Source organism: Pteropus alecto, unplaced genomic scaffold, assembly GCF_000325575.1.
Source record: "Pteropus alecto unplaced genomic scaffold, ASM32557v1 scaffold86, whole genome shotgun sequence".
NCBI classification, from domain to species: domain Eukaryota; kingdom Metazoa; phylum Chordata; class Mammalia; order Chiroptera; family Pteropodidae; genus Pteropus; species Pteropus alecto.
In genome coordinates this window covers 11,704,700-11,725,844 of record NW_006442109.1, presented here as the reverse complement: position 1 = coordinate 11,725,844, position 21,145 = coordinate 11,704,700, and the positions used below count along the sequence as shown (strand labels likewise).

Below are 21,145 nucleotides of genomic sequence, written 5' to 3'. Positions count from 1 at the left end.
TACATTATGAAATTTTAGTGACTGGTAGCCTAGGAACTCCCTGATGCCCCTGATGTTTCTTTTTTTGTATCCCTCAGTCCTTAGTATAGTGTCAAGCTCATGTGGGGCTCATTATTCCTTGTCAGATTAAATATTAAAAGTTGCCCTTTCATTAGTCAACTTGATTTTTATTAAGTGTGACTTACATTTGACTAAGCTAAACCTTGGTATCTTTCATATGTGGTTGAAAAATCTTTAGCCATATCTTTCATATAGCCTAAATAAAGCAGTCTCTGTCAGTTTCTATTCTATAATTTGAGCAATGGATTATACTCATGCATAGGCTGAAGAATTGGTTGCAAAGCTTGAAAGGGGTCCAAGTCTGCCACTTCTCTACTTTCAGTATCGTAATCACCAAGCATAGACTTCAGTCCTGAGGCCTGCAGTCTTATCTGAAGTAGATTAAATATCAGTTTTTCTAAAAGTACATTTTTTTCCTGCTTTCTTCTGTCACTTTCAGAAATTCATGCAAAGAACAGCGGTGTGATGGTGGTGATCTCTTCTGTTTGTATATCAGTTTTTTTGAATGGCCAGTGACATTTTTCCTCACCTTCTTCCTCATTCTGCTGACAGACCATTTGGGGTTAAAAATACACAGTCATCGTGTATCGTATTTCTTATGCGTTTCCTGACCTAATGACTACACTGTCCAAACTGGGAGCGTAACATTGTGACCACCAGATGTGGAAATTCTGCCCCAGGTTTGCCTGAGGACATCCTTAAAATGACAGTGTGTCAGTAAGACGATCATGTGAGTGGCTAGTTCTGTTTTTGTTGTTCTTATTAGTAACTAAGAGTTACGGTTAGGGTGCTGCCAGTGTGCTTTTAGATCACTCAAAAACTGGGTAGATGAATTTAACATTGTAAAATACCACCTTTTCAGTTGCAGAGGTAAATTTTTCAACTTGATGGTCATTTGTTTAGTTTTTTTTCTTGTTTTGTTTAGTTTATATATGGCAACACTCTGGCTCCATCCACCCCCTACACACCCAAGAGTCCAGAATTCTTTCCCCTCTGTACCCCTGAGTTTACTTTTAAAATAATCTGTACATGCCTGCCTTTTTTCTTTTTTCTAATCTATGTTGTAATATGGGGCCTTATGAGTAGAAATATGAGTTAAAAATAGACAAAGCAAATTATTCATCAAGGCCACTTTTGCCCTTTGAGTATGAGGAAATTCACCGTGAGCCCAAGCTGAGCAGCTTCTAAAGTCCAGTGAGCTCACTTTATTAAAGCTTGCACTGTTGCCCTCTCCTGTTTTACAACTAATTAGATTAATTGAATACGATTAATAAATTATAGTATGGCAAACTCAGAATTATCTGTGTTAATTAGGGACGGGGATAGCATGGAAAAATAAAATCTGCAGATGATGCCTTTCCTTCTTGGTTCGTTTCTACAGATGCCACAAAGACATCATTTGAAAGCAAGTTCACATTTCTTTATCCTTTTGTCTTCCCACACGTTCTCTTGCAGGTGACAGCAAGTAAACTGGAACGGTAGGAATTAGAGAAAGAGGGACAGATTTGTCCAAGCTATTTGGTAAATAATGGTTGCATTTTTCAGTAACATGCGCTCTTTCACATAGAGCGTGTGAATTGGTTATTTGGTGTACTTTTTATGCTTCCCCTCACCTCAGTAGAAACAGCATTATATTGAATGATAAGGTTTTTGCAAGAGTAGCCTCCCAAAGCTTCTTTAATTTAGAATCTGAAATATAGTTCTAGTGAGTACTATTTCAGCTATAGCATGTGTAACATTTTCTTCAAGATTGCTTAATGCAAAGATATAGAAGAGTATGTGAAATTTTTAAGTTCATAATTTTAAAAATCACAGTAACATACATACATACATACCTTATAACTACTTTACTGTTTTACATGTTGCTTTCCATATGCACTTTTTTTATATAGTTACAGACATAGTACATTTTATATTTTGCTACTTTTATGACATAACATAAATACTTTTGAGTCCAGTGAGCTCACTTTATTAAAGCTTGCACTGTTGCCCTCTCCTGTTTTACAACTAATTAGATTAATTGAATACGATTAATAAATTATAGTATGGCAAACTCAGAATTATCTGTGTTAATTAGGGACGGGGATAGCATGGAAAAATAAAATCTGCAGATGATGCCTTTCCTTCTTGGTTCGTTTCTACAGATGCCACAAAGACATCATTTGAAAGCAAGTTCACATTTCTTTATCCTTTTGTCTTCCCACACGTTCTCTTGCAGGTGACAGCAAGTAAACTGGAACGGTAGGAATTAGAGAAAGAGGGACAGATTTGTCCAAGCTATTTGGTAAATAATGGTTGCATTTTTCAGTAACATGAGCTCTTTCACATAGAGCGTGTGAATTGGTTATTTGGTGTACTTTTTATGCTTCCCCTCACCTCAGTAGAAACAGCATTATATTGAATGATAAGGTTTTTGCAAGAGTAGCCTCCCAAAGCTTCTTTAATTTAGAATCTGAAATATAGTTCTAGTGAGTACTATTTCAGCTATAGCATGTGTAACATTTTCTTCAAGATTGCTTAATGCAAAGATATAGAAGAGTATGTGAAATTTTTAAGTTCATAATTTTAAAAATCACAGTAACATACATACATACATACCTTATAACTACTTTACTGTTTTACATGTTGCTTTCCATATGCACGTTTTTTTATATAGTTACAGACATAGTACATTTTATATTTTGCTACTTTTATGACATAACATAAATACTTTTTGACTTTCTATATAATCTTGATTATGATCAAGGATTACTTTTAATAACTTCATAATATTCCTTCTTGGTGAAAAAGACCCAAAGCCTTTGGTGGCTACTCTGGCATTGGAAAGTAAAGGGAAGGGATGGGATATTTTTTGGCATATTTTCGGGGATGTGTATCTGTACCTGCCTAACAGCTCTTGGTCACTCACTCCCAAATATTCTGTTGAAGCAATAGGGGAATTGTCCTATAGGACCCCAGGTCAAGCTAGAGACTTCCAAATGGGTCTTTTGTATCTTATATGACTGTCACTTGGGGCAACTGCCTGATTTATGACCTGTTTAAAAGACATATTTTGTTTTTGTAACTTTGAAAAACTTGCCTGAAAAAGATAGATGCTAATAAACATTCAGTGATCCTTAACGTGATTCTCCAGGATTTGGGTGGAGGGGAAAGACTCTTAAAAGAAGCAGGTAAAAGGAAACATAAGGTGCATAATTCTCCTATCCAAGATTGAGGGCCAGTCTTTGGAAACTGTTTAGTTAGTTTCTTCCTCCAACCCCTGAGGCCTCTTCCTTAGTATTGGGGGTGGATGAGGGGCCTTGAATATGATGTTCCATTTTGAACGTGGTTTTATAAAAACAAAGTGATAGGATATAATTGAAATAATTTTGGGTCAATTTTAGAGAAATTATTTTGTGATACTAGATGATTTTCCAAGCCATTAAAAAGTCAGGATGGCTTTTTAAAAATGGTCTCATGTCAATATTGTTGAGGTTTTCTTTCCCCCTACCCCCCACCCCCAAACACTGGGATTGAAAGCAGGGAGAATAATCGTCGAATGTGAAGTCCGCTGTAGCATATTTTGACAACCCACTCATTTTATGCTTTGAATATAATTATTACTCATCCTTTGTGTATTTGAAGTTTAAAGTGGCAATTAGCTGGGAGACAATGGAGACAAAAGAAAATATGACATGTTCTAACTCCTTCATTAGTCTGACCGCATCTAAAGCTAAGGTTAGAGAAGATCATGGGTTTCCCAGCCCAGTTGTAACATTGTATTCTGTTTTAAAAGCCAAGCCAAGGAAGTAGTAGGTGGCACAATCTTTTATCACCCTATAAAGTTAGAAAAATGTCTTATTTAGAGGTGGATGGCTATATTTAGGAGAGATGCATAATTGGCTCGTGGAAGTATTAACTGTACATGTGAAGGTTATAGTGTGTTGTCAGTTTTAAACTTTTATATTATAGGAAATTGTGTTTACAAATCACGATGATATCATCAGTAGAAATTTTTCATTTTTTATTGGGAAAAACTACATTCTCTTTGCCATTTTTACTGTTTTTTGTCTCATCCTTTTACTTGCATCTGCTTGTTTTAACCCTACTTATTAGCAATAGCTTATTATAATTATCCATCTGTCACCCTGGTGTAGTGAGATATATGCTTAATTTTAATATACTTTTGTGGCACTGATGTTGGTTTTGATCAAGAAGATGCTTTTTTGCTGACTAGATTTAGAGCACTGTGAGTTTGCTGTTGTGATTGTTTATAATCTCTGATCACTTTCCTTTTATCTAGAGAAAAGTCTATGGGAGAAGAGGATGGGAAGGGGTGAGGTGGATATGGCAGGAGAGTATGACTAGATGATTATTCTCTTCAGCCTTCAGTAATTTGGTACAGATACCCCACATGCCCCTAAAAATATTGATTTGTATTAAGTGGGTAAGGAAAATTACTAAATTTTATATTTTGCACTAATATAAGTAGAAATCTTTCTTTACAAATGATTTGGAAATTTTCCTAGAAGGTAATAAAATTGTAGCTAAAGTTTATTTCAACTCTAGTTGCTAACTGATATATTACATTGGTAACAATCTTTTTTGTTTTTCTTCTTTTAAGAGCTCATTCCCAAAGGGGAAAAAATATATCATTTGTTTTTAGTTAGTAGTATTGTCACTTAATTCTATTACTTTATAATTTTGTTTTCTTTAGCTTTTGTTTACCTCCAAATGAATGGAAAATATGATACATGGTCAATACTTGGAAAGATCTAAGGGATCAGTTTCACTGCATCTTTGGTGCAACATCATTGGAATGTAGTTGTAATTTTTTCCAGTGATAATTCCAGTGATTTGGCATTTCCCAGAGCAATAGTATGTAAAATCAGGGATTTGCTATTTTATCTTCATCTTTTGAATAACCGCAACATTCCCTTCACCCTTAAATGAAGCAGAACTGACCTTGAGTTTTTAAAGAGCAAACTAGGAAATTCCAGTTTTGGGAAAGTGGTAGTGACTCATATTGGAGGAGTTTGCCTGCCATAAAGTTACACTTTCTCAGAAACAGTAGATAGAGCCAAGGAGATGTAACTGGTTTCATTTAGGAGCAGGTTGGTTCTTGGAATGCTCATGAATTAATAACAGGAAAGGGATGGAAATCTCAGAAGCATTCTGAACTTTTATTCTTCAAGAAAATTTAATTCATAAATTAGGCTCTTTATGAAAGATTTTATTGAAAGTAAAAACATCTATTCATTGAGAACCTCTAAAATCCACATTTTGACAACTTGAAGCACATGGCTGCTTCCAGATTGAGTAACACTTAAAACACATTTCCTTTTGAAAGTGCAAGATTTGCAAAAGAGACTTGTCATGCACACATTTGGGCATTCTCAAATTGTGAGCTGAATGCTGGGTAATCTCCGCTGGCTCCTTAATTAGATTTAAAATTCTTAATCCTTCCTTGTAGCTGTGTTATCTATCACACTTTGCCGTTTTTATTTTTCTCGACATTTTGGTAGATCTAGCATTGAGAAACCTTTTATTTGTGATTTAACACATAGTTTCATTTTACTAGTTTTTATTTGGTGTATAGTGATCTGTAATTTTGCCCTTTTATTTCCCAAAGACATTTAAAGGATTAATTAGATCTTTATATTTGAATCTATAAAGGATTGAAACTCTCAAATATAGACATTACTTAAAACTATTTTTAACTGTACTATTTTTATATGTCATGCATATGTTTATAGCTCAAAGAAAAATTAGTAGTAAATCCTTCCTAATTTCTAGAATTAGTTTATGAGTTTATCTTTTGTTGGTGTGATTAGATTTTATGGGTACAGCTGTCTTATGAAGAATGCCAAGAATTGAGTTTAATTCAGTAACAAGTAGGGAATTCTAAAACACTGAAAAGATGTGCAGCTTTTTCAGCCGAAAGTGGTAATATGTGCCACTGTTGATTTACACCATAAATGAGGTTTTAACTTATTGCTTTCTGTTCACAGAATGGAAGAACCAAATCTGAAAAATTCTAGTCTTTCTTATTTTTATCTTTTTTTTTTAATTAGGTATCCTTTTTTATGGCAAATTATATTCTTAGACCATTTGTGAAGTCCACTTAAAATAAATCCCCTTGTCCTTTGTTGGATTTAACAAAACTAACATATTTGGCTGCCAGTGATCATTTCAAACTGTTGTTAAAATGTCTTCTAAACTTACTTTTAAAGTGTTTTTCCTCCTAAACTATAGACTTTCTAATTTTCAAACAAGAAACCAGATTGTGAATTTGAATATAAATGAAACAAAAATTAAATGGACCAAAATATATGCCTATAATTGATACTTGGTGAAAGTATGCTTTTATGAACTTACAGAATATATATTTACAAAAGAAAAACGCCTCAGTCTTCTTTCAATCTAAGTAACATTCTAAACTTTATTTCTACTTTTACGTATTTTCTCCAAAATATCATTTGTTTTCAGTTGTACCGTGTAGTGTTGTTACTTAGTTCTATTACTTTATAATTTTTTTCTTTTTAACTTTCACTTTCCCTTTTTTGAGAAAAAAAATTAAATCTTTAATTTATGACTCATATTTTTTCCTATTTCAGGAATCTGTTTTTCTAATTAGAGATTTTAGCTAATTATCCTGAAGTCAGCTACTCTAAAATTTCATTAATTTCCATGTTTAAGAGTCCACACACACATGCACACACACACAAAAGCATGAGCAAAATGTGATTGTCAAAAGTTTCATAACTGGCAGGATCCGACTACACTGTATCGTCATCATTAATAATAAAAATCTGAGTAAAGAAGTGAATGTAGTATTTCTTTAAAGTAGATTTCAATATTTGGGAAACTTTTTTTTCTATTTCTGGAGTATCTCTGCAATGTAAATAGACAAACCACATAACCCATATTCAGATAGGCTGGGATCACAGATGTTGTTTCCAAATGTACTTTTGAAACAAAGTACATGTTTTTCTTTTTAATAGTAAAAGTGCAGTGTTAAATTTCTGCTTCTTAAAGTGGGTCAAACAGGATAGATAACCCAGGTTTTTTCTCTGTGGATGTTAAATCCAGCGTTGCTATCATTCCTTGAAAAGCTAAATGTCCCAGAAATCAAAAGATTTTTTCCGTGGCTCTCCTAACTGCAGTCAAATTTAATTTTTGAAAGAATTTCAGTGGGAACTAGGTGTTTGAAACCTCAATTGAAGGTCCCTGCTATTTCTCCACCCCTGATTTTCCTGGGCCAGGCAGCAGACTTCCTCAAGTAAGCCGAGATAGTACCCCCAGATAGAAGAGAGAGCCGTGTGTGTGCTACACCACCCACGGGGCAAAAATGCATCAAGTCACAGCTTATGCCAAAGGTCAGGACAACTGGCTGGCCCCAGAACTAGTTCCGAAGGCCAGGAAAAGTCCTTCTTTCTTTTTCCCATACTTCAGCAATGGTATCCTTTCACAAACCCAGGAGCAGTGTCCCTATTCTCTTGAAACAGAAAAGATTATGTTATTAATATCTGTTGGCTGACTGATTTAACTTTAATATAAAAGAATTTTGTCAATCTGTTCCCTTTCCATGTTAAATTATATCTAATTTTTGGACCGAAATGTGGCCCAATACTGGTCATTCCAAGTTCCTTTTCTCTGTTAGGTCTTTTAACCGTGGGCTTATTTAGGCCAAGTTCAAAGTTTCCTTCCCTCTGTACTGCTGGTCAAACCCTCCCTCCAGCTGCCTCCAGTTGTACCACTGGTTTCTGAGAAATATCTGATAAGCAGTGCTTTGGGCAAATGCTGACTTATATCCCTCACAAGAACCTCACTGCCAGGTCTCTGCCAGTTCTCGTTCCTGTGAGTAGCCTGACAATGCAGAGGCCTCAAGTACAACCTTACCTTCTCAGAGGGGCTGGGCAGAGCTCCCCTCCCCCAGCCTCCCTCCTTCCAGCCATTGGAATAGAAAATCAGAACTCTTTATGCTTCTCCTAGAGGGCCACTCCTAACAGTGACCAAATGTGTATTCTTCCTATTGCCCTTGGCCCAAATGGAAGCTCCTTTTCCTTTAGGCAGGGAAGGAAATGTCCCTGAACCCCCTGCTTGAAATCTGAATAGCCAGCACTCCTTGCTGCCCCAAGCCCCTGATCTGCCCCATTAGTTTCTGAACTTGATCCAGTCTTGCTGTCACCTCATCTTGGTTACCATGGGTTTACAGGCCCTCTTTATATTGAGCAAAAGGGGAAAGGGATAGTGCCTGCTCCCCCCACCCTCACCAAATCTTCTGGAGATAGCTTTCATCTCTAAAATTTGTTTTGATTTTTCTACAGCCATGCATGAATGAGTGCCTCCATATGTCATTTTTCCAGATAACTAATGATTGCTTTTTAAAAATTACAATTTCCGGTATACAAAAGTATACCTAATATGAAGCACTTCCATGTCCATGCACATTATAATAAATGATAAGTAGAATTGAAGTCCCTGTGAACCCCTCCCTAATCCTTCCTCTTCCATTTCTCTCCAGAGATAACAGCTAACCTGATTTTGTTGATAATCATTCTTTGCATGTTTTTAATACTTAAATTACACTTGGATATATGCAAAAATGCTATCTAGTTGGTTTTGGTATTTTTGAAATTTTATAGAGATGATTTAATTCTGTAAATTTCTGCAGTGTCTCTTAACGTTTTTAGATTCACTTATGTTGATAGACGTGGCTCTTATTCACTGTTTGTGAGTATTCCCTTATATACCACGACATTCTACTGTAGACACTTCCATTGTTGGTAGGGTTTTGCTATGACCCTCAAAGATAAAGAGGCCTCCTCAGGAGACGTGGACATTCTTAGACATGTCTGTTTGCTTAGGCCTGATCTTTAAATGCCAGAATTCGATATTAACCCTTTTTCGAATTGGTCTTTTTGAATCTGGATAAGTTCGGAGTCTGTCTCCCTGGGCCTTAGTTATCTTAGGCACAAAGGGAGGATTGGACTCAGCAATCTGTAAGCTACTTTACAGGTCTTGAATTCTGTGATTCCTTTTAAAACAGTGCTTCCCTGCCTCCATATAGTGTATAATATGTATCAGTTATGAGCAACTGTTCAGCATGAGAACCAATTCAGAAATAATAAAAATTTCTGTGTGTGTGTATGTAAAATGAAAATGGCTTCAAGTCCCTGGGGAATATTTTCTTATATTTTAGATTTCCTATTTTATTGACTAGATAAATATTAATGAGAAAACTGGCACTGCTTTCAAGTCATAAAAAAAAATTAATATCAGGCCATATTCAAGCAACATGGAAGGAATGTTGAGGTCTTGTCTCCTGAACGTAGATTTTGGGCTGTGTTGTCAGTTGGGCAGACTGCATGCAGCCTGGAGCCTCATGGATTGCTCATGAGTTGGGATGACTCAAGGTCATCATTTTGTACATGAATTGTTGTATGATGTCCTGCCAAAATATGATGCTTTCTAAAAGGCTATTGAAATACATGAAGGATGTTTTAACCCAAAATGTAATGCCTTTCAGAAGCTGTGTTTTTCGAGATTGTATAGTCTCTGTAAATGAGAAAAAAAAAAAACTTGCTCCCCTTAGTGCAGGATGAGCTGTGGTTCTTGCTGCTGTTGATATGGCCACCCCTTCCTTTGTAGTCTCTAATCATTTGAGGCTAGAGCACAAGTCAGGTCTTTGGAACTGGGGGCTCAGGGACTCTCCTGGCAATGACAATCACAATTTAGCACAGAGATGTCATGGAAGCTACCTGGGTTGTTCATTATCCCTTTTTTGCCTTCATATTTTCTGGTTCATGGCTGAACACTAGACAAAATTACCTTCAGAGAAGTACTGTAGTTATGAAATTTAATAACATTCATGCCAGGATAGTAGGGATAACTGATTTGTCTGTGTCATATAGCTATGAATATAAAATTTTATTACATATATTTGAGTATTATTCTAACAGATATGATTGATTCAACAGCTTTTCCACTTTCTTATTTTTAGCAGCCCTGTGGATCAGGGGAAGTGACCAAGCTCCAGGGATGGGCCTTGATTAATCTAAATTTAAGAATAGGTTTAGATTAGTTCAGTCTTGGTAATTGCCCATGGCAGTGATTGGTTCATGAACTCAGCCGTAGCCCCCAGAACATGACAATACCATGGCTATAAATTAAAAAATGAGACATGAAGGAAAGGTTGCTGGAGGTTTTGGGGAAATATTTCCTCACTTTTAAGAGAGAGGCACAGGAAGATGATCTCTTTTCTCCTCTGTATTACTGTTGTGGTCAGGAACTGCTATCAGTCAGAGGATGAAATTGATAGTCCCAGGAGGGTAGAGCCAAAAGCGGTACAGAGAAATGAGCCGGAACTACTGGACTGAGCCATCTCTGAACCTCAACTCACCACTGGGCTTGTTATATGAGTCAACAAATTCCCATAAGCTAGTTTGATTTGGGGTTTCTGTTATTTGCAGCAGAAAGCATCATAATTGATATAATTGTATTACTGTTCTTATGACTGGTTGTTCTTTTAATCCTGGAGTAGTCTCAGGAAGTTACTTTTCCTTTAAATCTTAAAGTGAATATTAATCTACTGTATAGTCTACTGATATTATTATCAAACTAATTGTAATATAAAGATCTTCATTTTTTTACTGTAATAATATTTCTCAGCATCCTTACTATTGTTACTGTAGTATATATACTAAGAAAACTTTGAATTTACATGGTTTCATAGCTCTCTCTACGCTTAGTAGAATTTAACCTTTACATAATTACATAAGAGTAATTATGTAATTATGTAATTAAGAGTATGACAAAACCTTTTATTTTGTGTCTACTGTATACATGTTTCTGTGTGCAGCATAACTGGCAGAAAGGATGGAGCCCTTGCCTGATGCAAGAGCAATTCAGAGCAATATGTTAAACCCAATAACACAGGATCGACTTACTATGCAAAAGCCAGGCCTTGAAGTAGGCATAGATAGACATGGTTGAGTGGAGAGCTAAGGAAGGAAGGAGGAAGAGGATTATACGGGTAGAGTGGCATTCTCAAAGAAGTCTGCCAAGCGAGGTGGCACATGCAAAGGGGAGGAGGTGTGGGGCCCACTTAGAGAAACAGAAAGCCAAAGTTAGATAGAGGTTCTGAGAATTACAAGCTTCAGGAGAGCGGTGTATCTGGTGGGAAATTCCTTGCCAGGCCGAGGAATTTGGAAGTTGGATCCACAGCTTCTTAGTGAGGTGACATTATCACTGGGGTTGTTGAAAGTTATTCTCACAGTGGCTTGCAGGAGACTTAGACCAAGAAGGAAGGTTGGCAGAGCCTCCTGGGAAGCTGTTACATAATCTGTGCATGAAGTGACAAGAGCTGCAGGATAATAAAATCAGGATAATAAATACCTCATATTTATATGGAATTTCAGAGTTCCCATAGCACACTCATACATATTATCTAATTTATCTAATTAAATCCTCTCAACCTGTTTTACAGTTGAAAATATAGAGCTTCAGAGCAGTTAAGCAACCTCCCAAAAGTTGATAATGACAGAACCCAACCTACAATCTATGTCTTTTGACTTCCAGAACTAGCTTTTTAATAATAATAAAATGATTTTTCCATTTTTAGTGAAATTAAAGTTATGCTAATTTGTCTGTGTTCAGCAGCATTTGTCTATCAACTGGCTGCCGACAGCCAGATTAAAAAAAAGTTAAAATACAAGTTCTCAACTCTTACAAAACATTGAAAACCTCTGAATAGTGAAAAGATGGTTAAGTATCTCAGATAATGGTAGTACCTTCTCAGGTAACAGAAAGGTAATCCTTGTAACAGATACAAAAACAAAGCAAAACAAAACAAAAACGACTAGGTCAGTAGAAAGTTTCCTAAATGTTTTTATTGAATAGAGAGTAACTGAGACTTTAAGGAGCCTCAAAATGGCTTTGTTGAAGGTGGAAAATTTGCCCATGACTCCCAACTACAGGCAAAAACAACCTTGAAAGAATAGGAGTTACAATCTTAGTGAGCCAGAATAAGGAAAGTATTCATTTAGATAGGCATTTTGACATACATAGTCTCTTATTTAAAATGTGAATGAACTACTAAATAATGGAATGTTAGATATTAGCCTTCCAATTGAGAAAGCTAATTTTCCAGATATATAGTTGGTATTTTGAAAGTCGTAGATCTTTTTATTTTTCATTGTGGTTAAAAAAAAAAACAAACATAAAAGTTACCATCTTAACCATTTTTAAGTATATAGTTCAATAGCGTTAAGTATATTCACATTGTTATCAAACAGATCTTCAGAACTTTTTTATCTTTTGCAAATCCGAAACTGTACCCATTGAACAACAACTCTCCTTTTTCCCCCTCTCTCCAGCCCCTGGTAACCACCATTCTATTTTCTGTTTCTATGAATTTGGAAAATTATAACTTTTTCAAAAATGTTAATATCAAGGAACATTTATTGAGTGCCTGTTGGGCATTGCTCTTGGTGCTTGGGCGAAAAAGGGATATAGGATAGTGGAGAATGCCTAGAAGGTCTTTGTTACACTGGAGATGTATAAAAAGATAAATCACAATAAAAATTAGTGTGTATTAAGTCTAAAATGAGCGATGGCCTCAGTAAATTCTGTGTGATGCCAACAGTAATATTCATGCTGTGTTGCTGAGTTTTGCTTTTGCCACCGCAGACCCTGCAATACTGGGGTACCCTGGAAGAAACGTGAGCCAGATGATCTGGGGATATTGGGTCTCAGATTGTATTTGTTAACAATAACAATGGTTATTAGGGGAAAGAATGATTGAGATGCTGTCCTCCTGCTAAATTAGCTGGCATGTGATTGTTGTCTATTTCAAGATGCACAGGAGTACCTAAAAAGGGTCCCTGGGGGGAAAGTACTGTGGGGGAAGAGGGGGGAAACCCGCTTGGTTAATGCCGAGGCATTGTATGAAGCTGGAGCTGGCAGGCAAGCCTTTTGGGGTGATCTCAATGTTGATATGTAGAAACATTGTGGTAATGTAGCCGTTGAAGGCTTTCTTCTACACCAAATAACTGCCGTTAATATTTAAGTCAATTTAGAGGATACATGATTGACATGTTTTTTTGAAATGTCTTGGAAACCACTGTACAGAGTCCTGTAAAGAATGCAAAAGAATTGAAAAACCTGAAACAAAGCTGAGTAGCCAGGTGATGAGGATTTAGCAAATGCAGTAGAATCGTATTCACTGGCTGGTCCCTTCAGAAAGAGTAGCAGCAGCTTGTTCCTGATAAATGACAGAACATGCTGATATATGCCCAGGACTTTGTGGTTCTTTGCAGTTGAATTGCTAAATAAGTTTCAAGCTACCTTAGTCTGGGGAAATAGATGAGGGAGGGGTTGAACTTGGAGTGCCAGAGTCTCAAATGACCTTCAGTGCTACCTCTTAGGCACAACTGAGTGCTTCTTAACTTTGGTTTTAGGCTAGAATTACCTAGGGAGCTTTGAAAATTACAAGTGCACAGATTCTGCTCTTGACCAGTTAAGTCAGAATCTCAGCATTTGGGGACAGGAGCAGGCCTAGTTATAAGTATTTTTTTTTTAAGTTTCCCAGGTAAGTCTCAAGTGCAGCCAGAGCTAAAGACCGTAAGATGGTGGGAACATTTGTTAAAATGTATGTGAAATACTTGCTAACCGTATAAAATACAGGCTTTCCCATCCCTGCATTCAAATAGACATGTTTTTGTTTGTTTTGTTTGGGGTTGTGTGTGTGTGACACACGCAAGCATGCATGCTTAGCCATTTGCAGATTCTAAGGAAACAAATGGAAGGAGATGGAGGACATTGTGAAGAGGTCCCATGGCCTTCTTCAAGAAAAGATGGGGTACGAAGGGTAGGAAACATTGTTTATATGTATTTCAAGAAGTAGAAAATATAGCTCATTCTCAGTCTGTCTAAATTATGTAACTGTGAGGGATATGATTCATTTATGTCAAAATAATACGTTGCATTTAACATGTGTGCAATTCTTTGCAGAGTAATTAGCATTCTTTTCTTCAGCCTGTATGCAGAGGAAACATACCATTAACACCCGCTCTGTGTTCACATTTTCCAGTGCGTTGGAGAGCTTTTTTTTTTTTTCCAATAGAAATCTTTGTCCATTTGCTATTAAAACTTGAATTATATTTGAAGAAATTTATCATGTCTTTCTTTTTCTGGCAGGAATTGATTTTAAAATCAGAACGATAGAACTAGATGGAAAGAAAATTAAGCTTCAGATATGGTAAGTAAATATATATATATTTATACACATATACAAATATATGTATACACAGTTTCTACTTTAGTCAAGAATTAAAATGTGCATTGTGATAAGTTTGAGGTATCTTGCGATAGCTAAAACATCTTTTGTTTATCAGAACCAAGAGGAAATGGGTAAGAAGTATTCAAAGGTCTTTCTACCAAGAGTGGGACGGTGGGGAATGATATCACTAACCCACAGCCAGAAGAAATCTGAGAGCTCATTCTTCCAAAATGCTAATTTTATAGGGGAGGAAACTAAATTCTCGAGTATAAACTACTTTTTCATTGTAGTTGTTGCAGCTGCGAAATCAGATAAGGCAAAGTAGTCAAGTGTTAGGAACCCTGAACAGGATGTGCACATCTAGGCTGTAACCAAGACGTCCTCAGTTGAAGACCTGGAGCCAGTTGCTTCTCTTTTTAGGGCCTTCTTTCCCTCATTTGTAAATTGATTGGTTAGACTTATGATAGCTGAGTTCCCATTCAGCTCTGATGCATATTTCTTCTCATTAAATAAAAAATGAGGAACACTGGACTGGGAAATAAAAGAGAAAAAAGTCATGCCGCTCATCTTTCATGTTGCAGTATGCAAGGCAAAGATCTCCTTATGCTCACCCAACTCTGATAAATTCCTGAAGAATTTGTCAAACTGCAACGAATAAATATCGTTCTTCCAGATTGCCAGTTTGAATATTTTTGGCTTGACCTCAGAAACACTTCATAGATTTTTTTTTTTTTTTAACCTCCTGTAAGCTGGTTTAATTTATTTCATTTCAGTATAGGGCCTTCCATGGAGCCCTATAGATTTGGAGCTTTGAGGAAGGTTTTTAATGATCTAACATGTGATGATGACAACTATAGATAAAACATAGAAAGTTAAAGCTACACAGGGCAAATGGTCAAGTAATATATATGAACTTTTTTCTCAGACTATTTTTCCTCTTCGAATCTCAGAACGGGGATAGAACTGGAACATTATATTGAAATTCACTAGCCCTTCTTTTGCAGTGGAAGAAACTAGCACTTAGAGTGGTTAAGTCTATCTGAGGGCATATGTCTGAGTCAGTGATAAAGCTCGGACAGGTACCCACATCTCCTAGAACATTGTGTCAGCCTCATATACTAGCCTAGTATGGTGGTTCCCAGTATACGTTGTCACATTGTGAAGGTTACCACAGGCTACCCTTTTTCTCTATTGGTGTTTAATAAGAGGCCAAATATTTTAAAGATATAGAAAAAATTTTAAGGGGGAAGCAAAGAGAATTTCTGATTCTGTGATATACGGTGCTGATTATAAGTAATAGGGGGAGTTTCTAGGAGCCTGTGGGTGATCAGCTAATTAGAATGTGATATAACATGATACTTCTTATGGCTGCTCTAAGCAGCGAAGTAGTCTCTATTTAGTCTTCACAACCTACATTTAATATGGTAAGGTTTCCCCTTCAGCCTCATTGCTTAACTGGTTCTAAATCAAGTAGTGTATTAAAATCAAAATATGGTTAACCTGCTCAAAGGTGCTTGGCTTGTATTTTCCCCATGATTTGTTTGCCATGTACCAAACAAGTGCCCTAAGTAGCTAATGCTGATCAGTGAGAGAAGAGTAGGATAAGATGACTGTGGTGTGAGGCCTGGCTCTGCGCTAAACAGCCGAGACCTAGGAGGCTTGAGTCTCATTTAAAGGTATGAGCTGTTTAGTGGCAGAACTGGGGACCACAGCCCACCCAAGCCTGTTTCTTCTTCTGCATAATGAGGATGATGATAATACCACATACTGGGCTATGGTAGGCATGTAAGCACCATGTGAGAATTTTTTGTAAAGTATACATAAGTGTTAGGGATTTAGTAATGTTTTTAATTTACTGTATTTCTCGTGGGCCTTCATCTCTCTTTGGGGTTTGGCATATATTAGATTTCTAGTATACTTTCACAAAAGCCTCTTTCTTCTCTACAATTAAATTGTACAATTTAGTTTGTCTTAGTAGCACAGGGGGTGAATTAGTTCTGGTGGTAAGAGGCAAATTGAGGAATATTGATTTTCCCAGATATCAAGGAAATTTGACCTGCTATATAGGGATTGCTTCAATAAATGTAATTATAAACTTATATTTTTTAGATTGTATTCTAATGGTATGCCATCAGCTAAAAAGCAAGAATATATGAAAGTTTATGTTATTTTGAGGTGTTGTTCATATTTTAAAGCCTTTGGAGACATTGTCAATAATTATGTATTGAACTCTAGGTTCCCATTTAATCACGGGTTCCATAGCTGAGAAAGTTCTTGAGGAGATCCATTTTAGTGTGCTCTGCTGGGCAGAATTTACACAGTACTAAGTCTAGCCCAATTGCTTCTTTGTACAGACTTTCAGTCGAGAGAGCAAAATGCCTTAATCATTAGGCATGTATAAAAAGGATTATAACTACCTCTGGGAGTCCAAGAATTTAGAACTATTCTCTGTTCTCTCCCACATGGGTTCGACTAATACAGCATGCCAGTTCCTAGCAGGCCATGGCTTTTCCTGTTGATGGCTTTTATCGTCAAGGTCCAAGTTTTTCACTGAAGTCATTGTGAGCTCTTGACAGGCTCCCATGGTCACCACCGCCTCCAGCTCACAGATACACAACAGGCCCCCTTTGTATCTCATTCCCCTTGTCCCCTGAAACCATTGCATTTGTGAGCAGACCAGAATTATATCTCCTACAGCTTAATGTCTCTCCTCAGTCAAGCTGGTGATGACTTTTAAAACCATTCTCTCCTTTGTTTCAAATTTTAGGGACACAGCAGGTCAGGAAAGATTTCGAACCATCACGACAGCATATTATAGAGGAGCCATGGTGAGTGTGTTTTAGGGCTTTGTAACTCTTCAGGTGAAAGTAAAACATGAGTATTCATTTGTCAGGTTTATAGGATTCAAACTGAAGTCTAATGCAAAGGGGAAAATAAATTCTTTATATGAAAACAAGATGTTTAAAGGGATTTTTATGTTTCGTGTTTAGTAACTGTATACTTTGCCTTTGGTCTTCATAATATATATTAGATAATTAGCTTATAGATGTTTTAGAACTCCTCACACATTCTGAGTGACTATATTTTTGTGATTTTTCCTTTTATTAATACCTTTGCCAAATCTCAGTAAACCACAAGCTCTGTGACTGTTTCTTGCTCCTTCCCATCATTTAGCCCTGGCACCATCATTCCTTATCTCACCACGTCCACACCATCCACTCTTAATGGCTCAGCTCTCTGGAGTCTCCTCCACCATTGTCCTGCCAGCTGGCCAAGAAGTAGCCGAATGGTCTGTGACTCTTTGAGGCTTAGAATCTGGTGAATTTTGACTACCAAGTCCTTCTTTGCTACATCCTAGCGTTATCCTTGTTAGTATAACCTCATCACTTGGTTATTTTCCATCCTAAGGTGCGTCATCTCTACAAGCCATTTATATTGCTTGTTTGCTCGGGGCAGGTTCTGTGTGGTACTGCGAGTACTACGGCGAATAAGGCAGCTTAAAAGTGCTGTCTTGAACCATGCCAAGAACATCAGGTCCAGACCAGGGCTTTATCTTTGGCTTTTAGGCCTAATCCAAGCACTGGGTGGAGCTTCGAATTATGGTGAAACCCTGCGTGCCCAGAGCATCTCGGAAGGCTGAGCAGTTGAGATCATAAAGCTCCCTTAACATAGGAGATTGCGGGATACCAGCTACCCCAGCTCATCGCTTGAAAGACTTGTGCTCCTGAGAGTGGTGTCAGGGTGACAGAACTGTAGGGGTGATAGCTATCCCCTTGTCTTCAGGAAGATATGATCTGAATCCATAGATTCTTTCATTATTATGCTACCCTCCCTTCCTCTTCCACTGCTACCGTCTATTATTTGAGTACCAATAATTCATTCCCACAAAAATATTGGGGATACCTTCTCAAAGCCATATCACCTTGGCACTATACACCACTAAGCATTTTATATGTATGTGTTCTCCACACTTTACCCTATAATACTTTTAAGATTGTGAAAGGCCATCATTTTAAGAAAGACAGTTGTCAGCTACTCTTTATTTTGCTTAGACTGAAATCAAAGGCAAGGGACGTATCTGTGAGCCAATAAGAAGTTTGTTTGTTGGTTGGTTGTTTCCCCCAGGAAGGATTTTAGGATAAATAAGAACATCTTAACAGGGATGATTTGGAATAGTTTACAGGTAATTTTGATTAGAGGCATCATATAAACATAGCCTTTCTATAGGCCAGTTTTTTATTTTCCAGGAGTGATGTATTGATAGCACTTGTGTGCTTGTTTTCACCAGAGAATTGTCAGGGACATTTAGAATGTGAAGCACGGTTCCCTTGGATGTCTAGCTCTAGTTCACGGTCCAAGGAAAGAGGTCATTGAAATGTGTCATTTAATTTAGATTTGAGGGTTATCTGGCTTTTTTATTTATCTACTTCCTAGTCTTACTTCACATTACTTCAAATAATGAGAAATTGCTGCCATTCTAAGATAATATTGTCTTTTCACTTTGAAGATAGAGGTTCCTGTCTCTTTTGTTCTGTTGTAATGCCAGTTCCTGGCACAGAGTAGATGGTCAATAAATACTTGCTGAAGGGGTGAATCGGTGGAAAATTTCACACCTAGAGACAGTCTTAGATGAGGCTTCAGGAAACCCAGCTCTACTTGAGTCTTGGATCTTGGAGGTCATTGGTTCCATTGGGATGTGGGACCATCATGTTCTCGTTGGGGTGTTTTCTCATTTCAGCAGGTGCCGGTTCTGGCAGGTTTAGTTTGGTTGGCTCAGTCATATAGCATGTTGATAAGCACTGTACTGGAGTCTGCCAGCATGGCAGAGTCCTTCGGTCTATTTCAAATTGTTCAGCAACATTTGTAGACATAGTGGTAACCTTGATGGACAGTTGGGCTTTGTGGGGAAAAGGGCTATATTCCTGCTTTATCAACATTTCTCATAGATGAACAATGTCTTATAAACTCTAAGGAAGCTGTTGTTATTATAAGTAATACCAGATATATAAAATTTTAACTAGTATACTTGAGTGTATTTCCAACTGATTCATAATATGTTAGTTTACATAGGAAATGGTCAAAGGGCATTTGCTATTGAAACCAAAGATATAAATTCATGTGGAGAGAGGATCAGATTCTAGAAATATTGAGGTCATTGGGCCTACAGGACTTAGTGATTGACTGCCTGCCTGCCTGCCTGCCTGTGGAGGAGATTACTTCTAGAGGTCTGCTTGGGCTGACTGGCAGGATCGTATTGCCCATCATCAAAGCAAGAATATAAGAAGAAAGGAAAGATTTAGAAGGGAGGAAGACAACCTGGTGTTTTACTTAGTTGAGTTGAGTTTTTTATGACCACAGGGGACATCTGGGAGCGTAAGGCCAGTCAGTGGTCTCCAAGGCACATCTCTGACTTCTGTCTCTGGCCTCATCGTGTCCTCTTCTCCCATTAGATATGTGCATTCTTGCCAAGCTGACGACTTTCTTTCACTCAGTACAATGGATTCTGGGCCTTCCTAGTCAGCAAGATATTTGTAACATTTCTGCTATGTACCAGGGGCTGTGGGCTTCCCCTCTTTACTCCTGCCTCAACCCCTTTGCCCAGTTCATGTCTACTTAGTACTCAAGTGTTGGCTTTATGTCATTTTCTCAGGGAAGCCTTCCCTGACCACCCCAGCCCCTCAGCCAGATTAGATTAGCATTCGTACACAGAGCTACTCATGCTTCTTCATAGCAATTGTCAAAATTATAATTAATTGTATAATTATTGATTCATTGTTCTCTTTATTAGCCATCCATGAGAGGAAGGGGCCTTGTCCAACTTGTTCACTGATGGTAGTACTTAGTATAGTATCGGGCACATAGTAGGTGCTCACTAAGTATTTGTGGAATGGCTGGACAGGTGGATGAATCTAGCACTTAGTACAGAAGGGTGGTCTGGTAATACAGATTTTAGAATAGTTAGCATACAGGTGTCAGTTGAAACATTTAGAAGATAGACCTTTTAGAAATATCAGCCATGGGACCTTTAAAAATATGATGGCAATGCCTTTCATTAAACTCGTATAACAAATACATTATATTTTAAGTGTCTGTGATGTACTTAGATGATGACATTTTGATCAGCCCATATAAAAAGAAATAATTTTAAAGCAGTATGGTTACAATCTTAGTATAGGTAAGAAGCAAGACAGTTTCTACTTGGAATAAACACATGCACAACTGAAGTGATTGCCTCTTACTCTCAATGTTACCTGTTTTAACTTAAACACGCTTTCAGCTCTAGTTGGTGCCAGTTCTTATCATGTGAAGTCAGGTAGAAAGGGTGTATCACCTTTACCGTAATCACTAATTCATTAAAGGTTAACAGTGAAAATGTTAACAGTATTTATTTACATGGTGAGACAGCGGAAGAATTTATTATTTTTGCTTCTGTTCACTTTAAAATATTGTGAATCCTTTTTATGAAAACCAATAAAAGGATTTGGTTTCTAGTGGGAGAGGAGTATGTTACATTATATTTATAACTTTAAATATATAAAGTACTAAATAAAGATCTTTTTTCTCCTATAGGGAATTATGCTGGTCTATGACATCACAAATGAAAAGTCCTTTGACAATATTAAAAATTGGATAAGAAACATTGAAGAGGTATATATACAAAGAGAATGATGATACTGGAGACTATCATGATGATACTGGAATGATGGTACCAGAATGATGATACCTGCCTGGAGCTTGTAAAGGGCTCCTTTTGTCTCTCAGAGGCAGCTGAGCTGCTGAGAAGTCAGGCATGGGCGGTCAGGCCCTGGCTCTGAGGGGCAC

At 37.2% G+C, this 21,145-nt stretch overlaps 1 protein-coding gene across 1 annotated transcript in view; it reads left to right on the top strand.

Moving 5' to 3' along the window:
- RAB8B (RAB8B, member RAS oncogene family) overlaps positions 1-21,145 on the top strand; it is a 57,126-nt gene that overhangs the window by 26,763 nt on the left and 9,218 nt on the right. Inside the window, exons 2-4 of the mRNA XM_006920284.3 lie at positions 14,242-14,302; positions 17,091-17,151; positions 20,894-20,971. Of these exons, the coding sequence (XP_006920346.1) occupies positions 14,242-14,302; positions 17,091-17,151; positions 20,894-20,971 (200 nt within the window). The remainder of the gene's footprint in view (positions 1-14,241; positions 14,303-17,090; positions 17,152-20,893; positions 20,972-21,145) is intronic.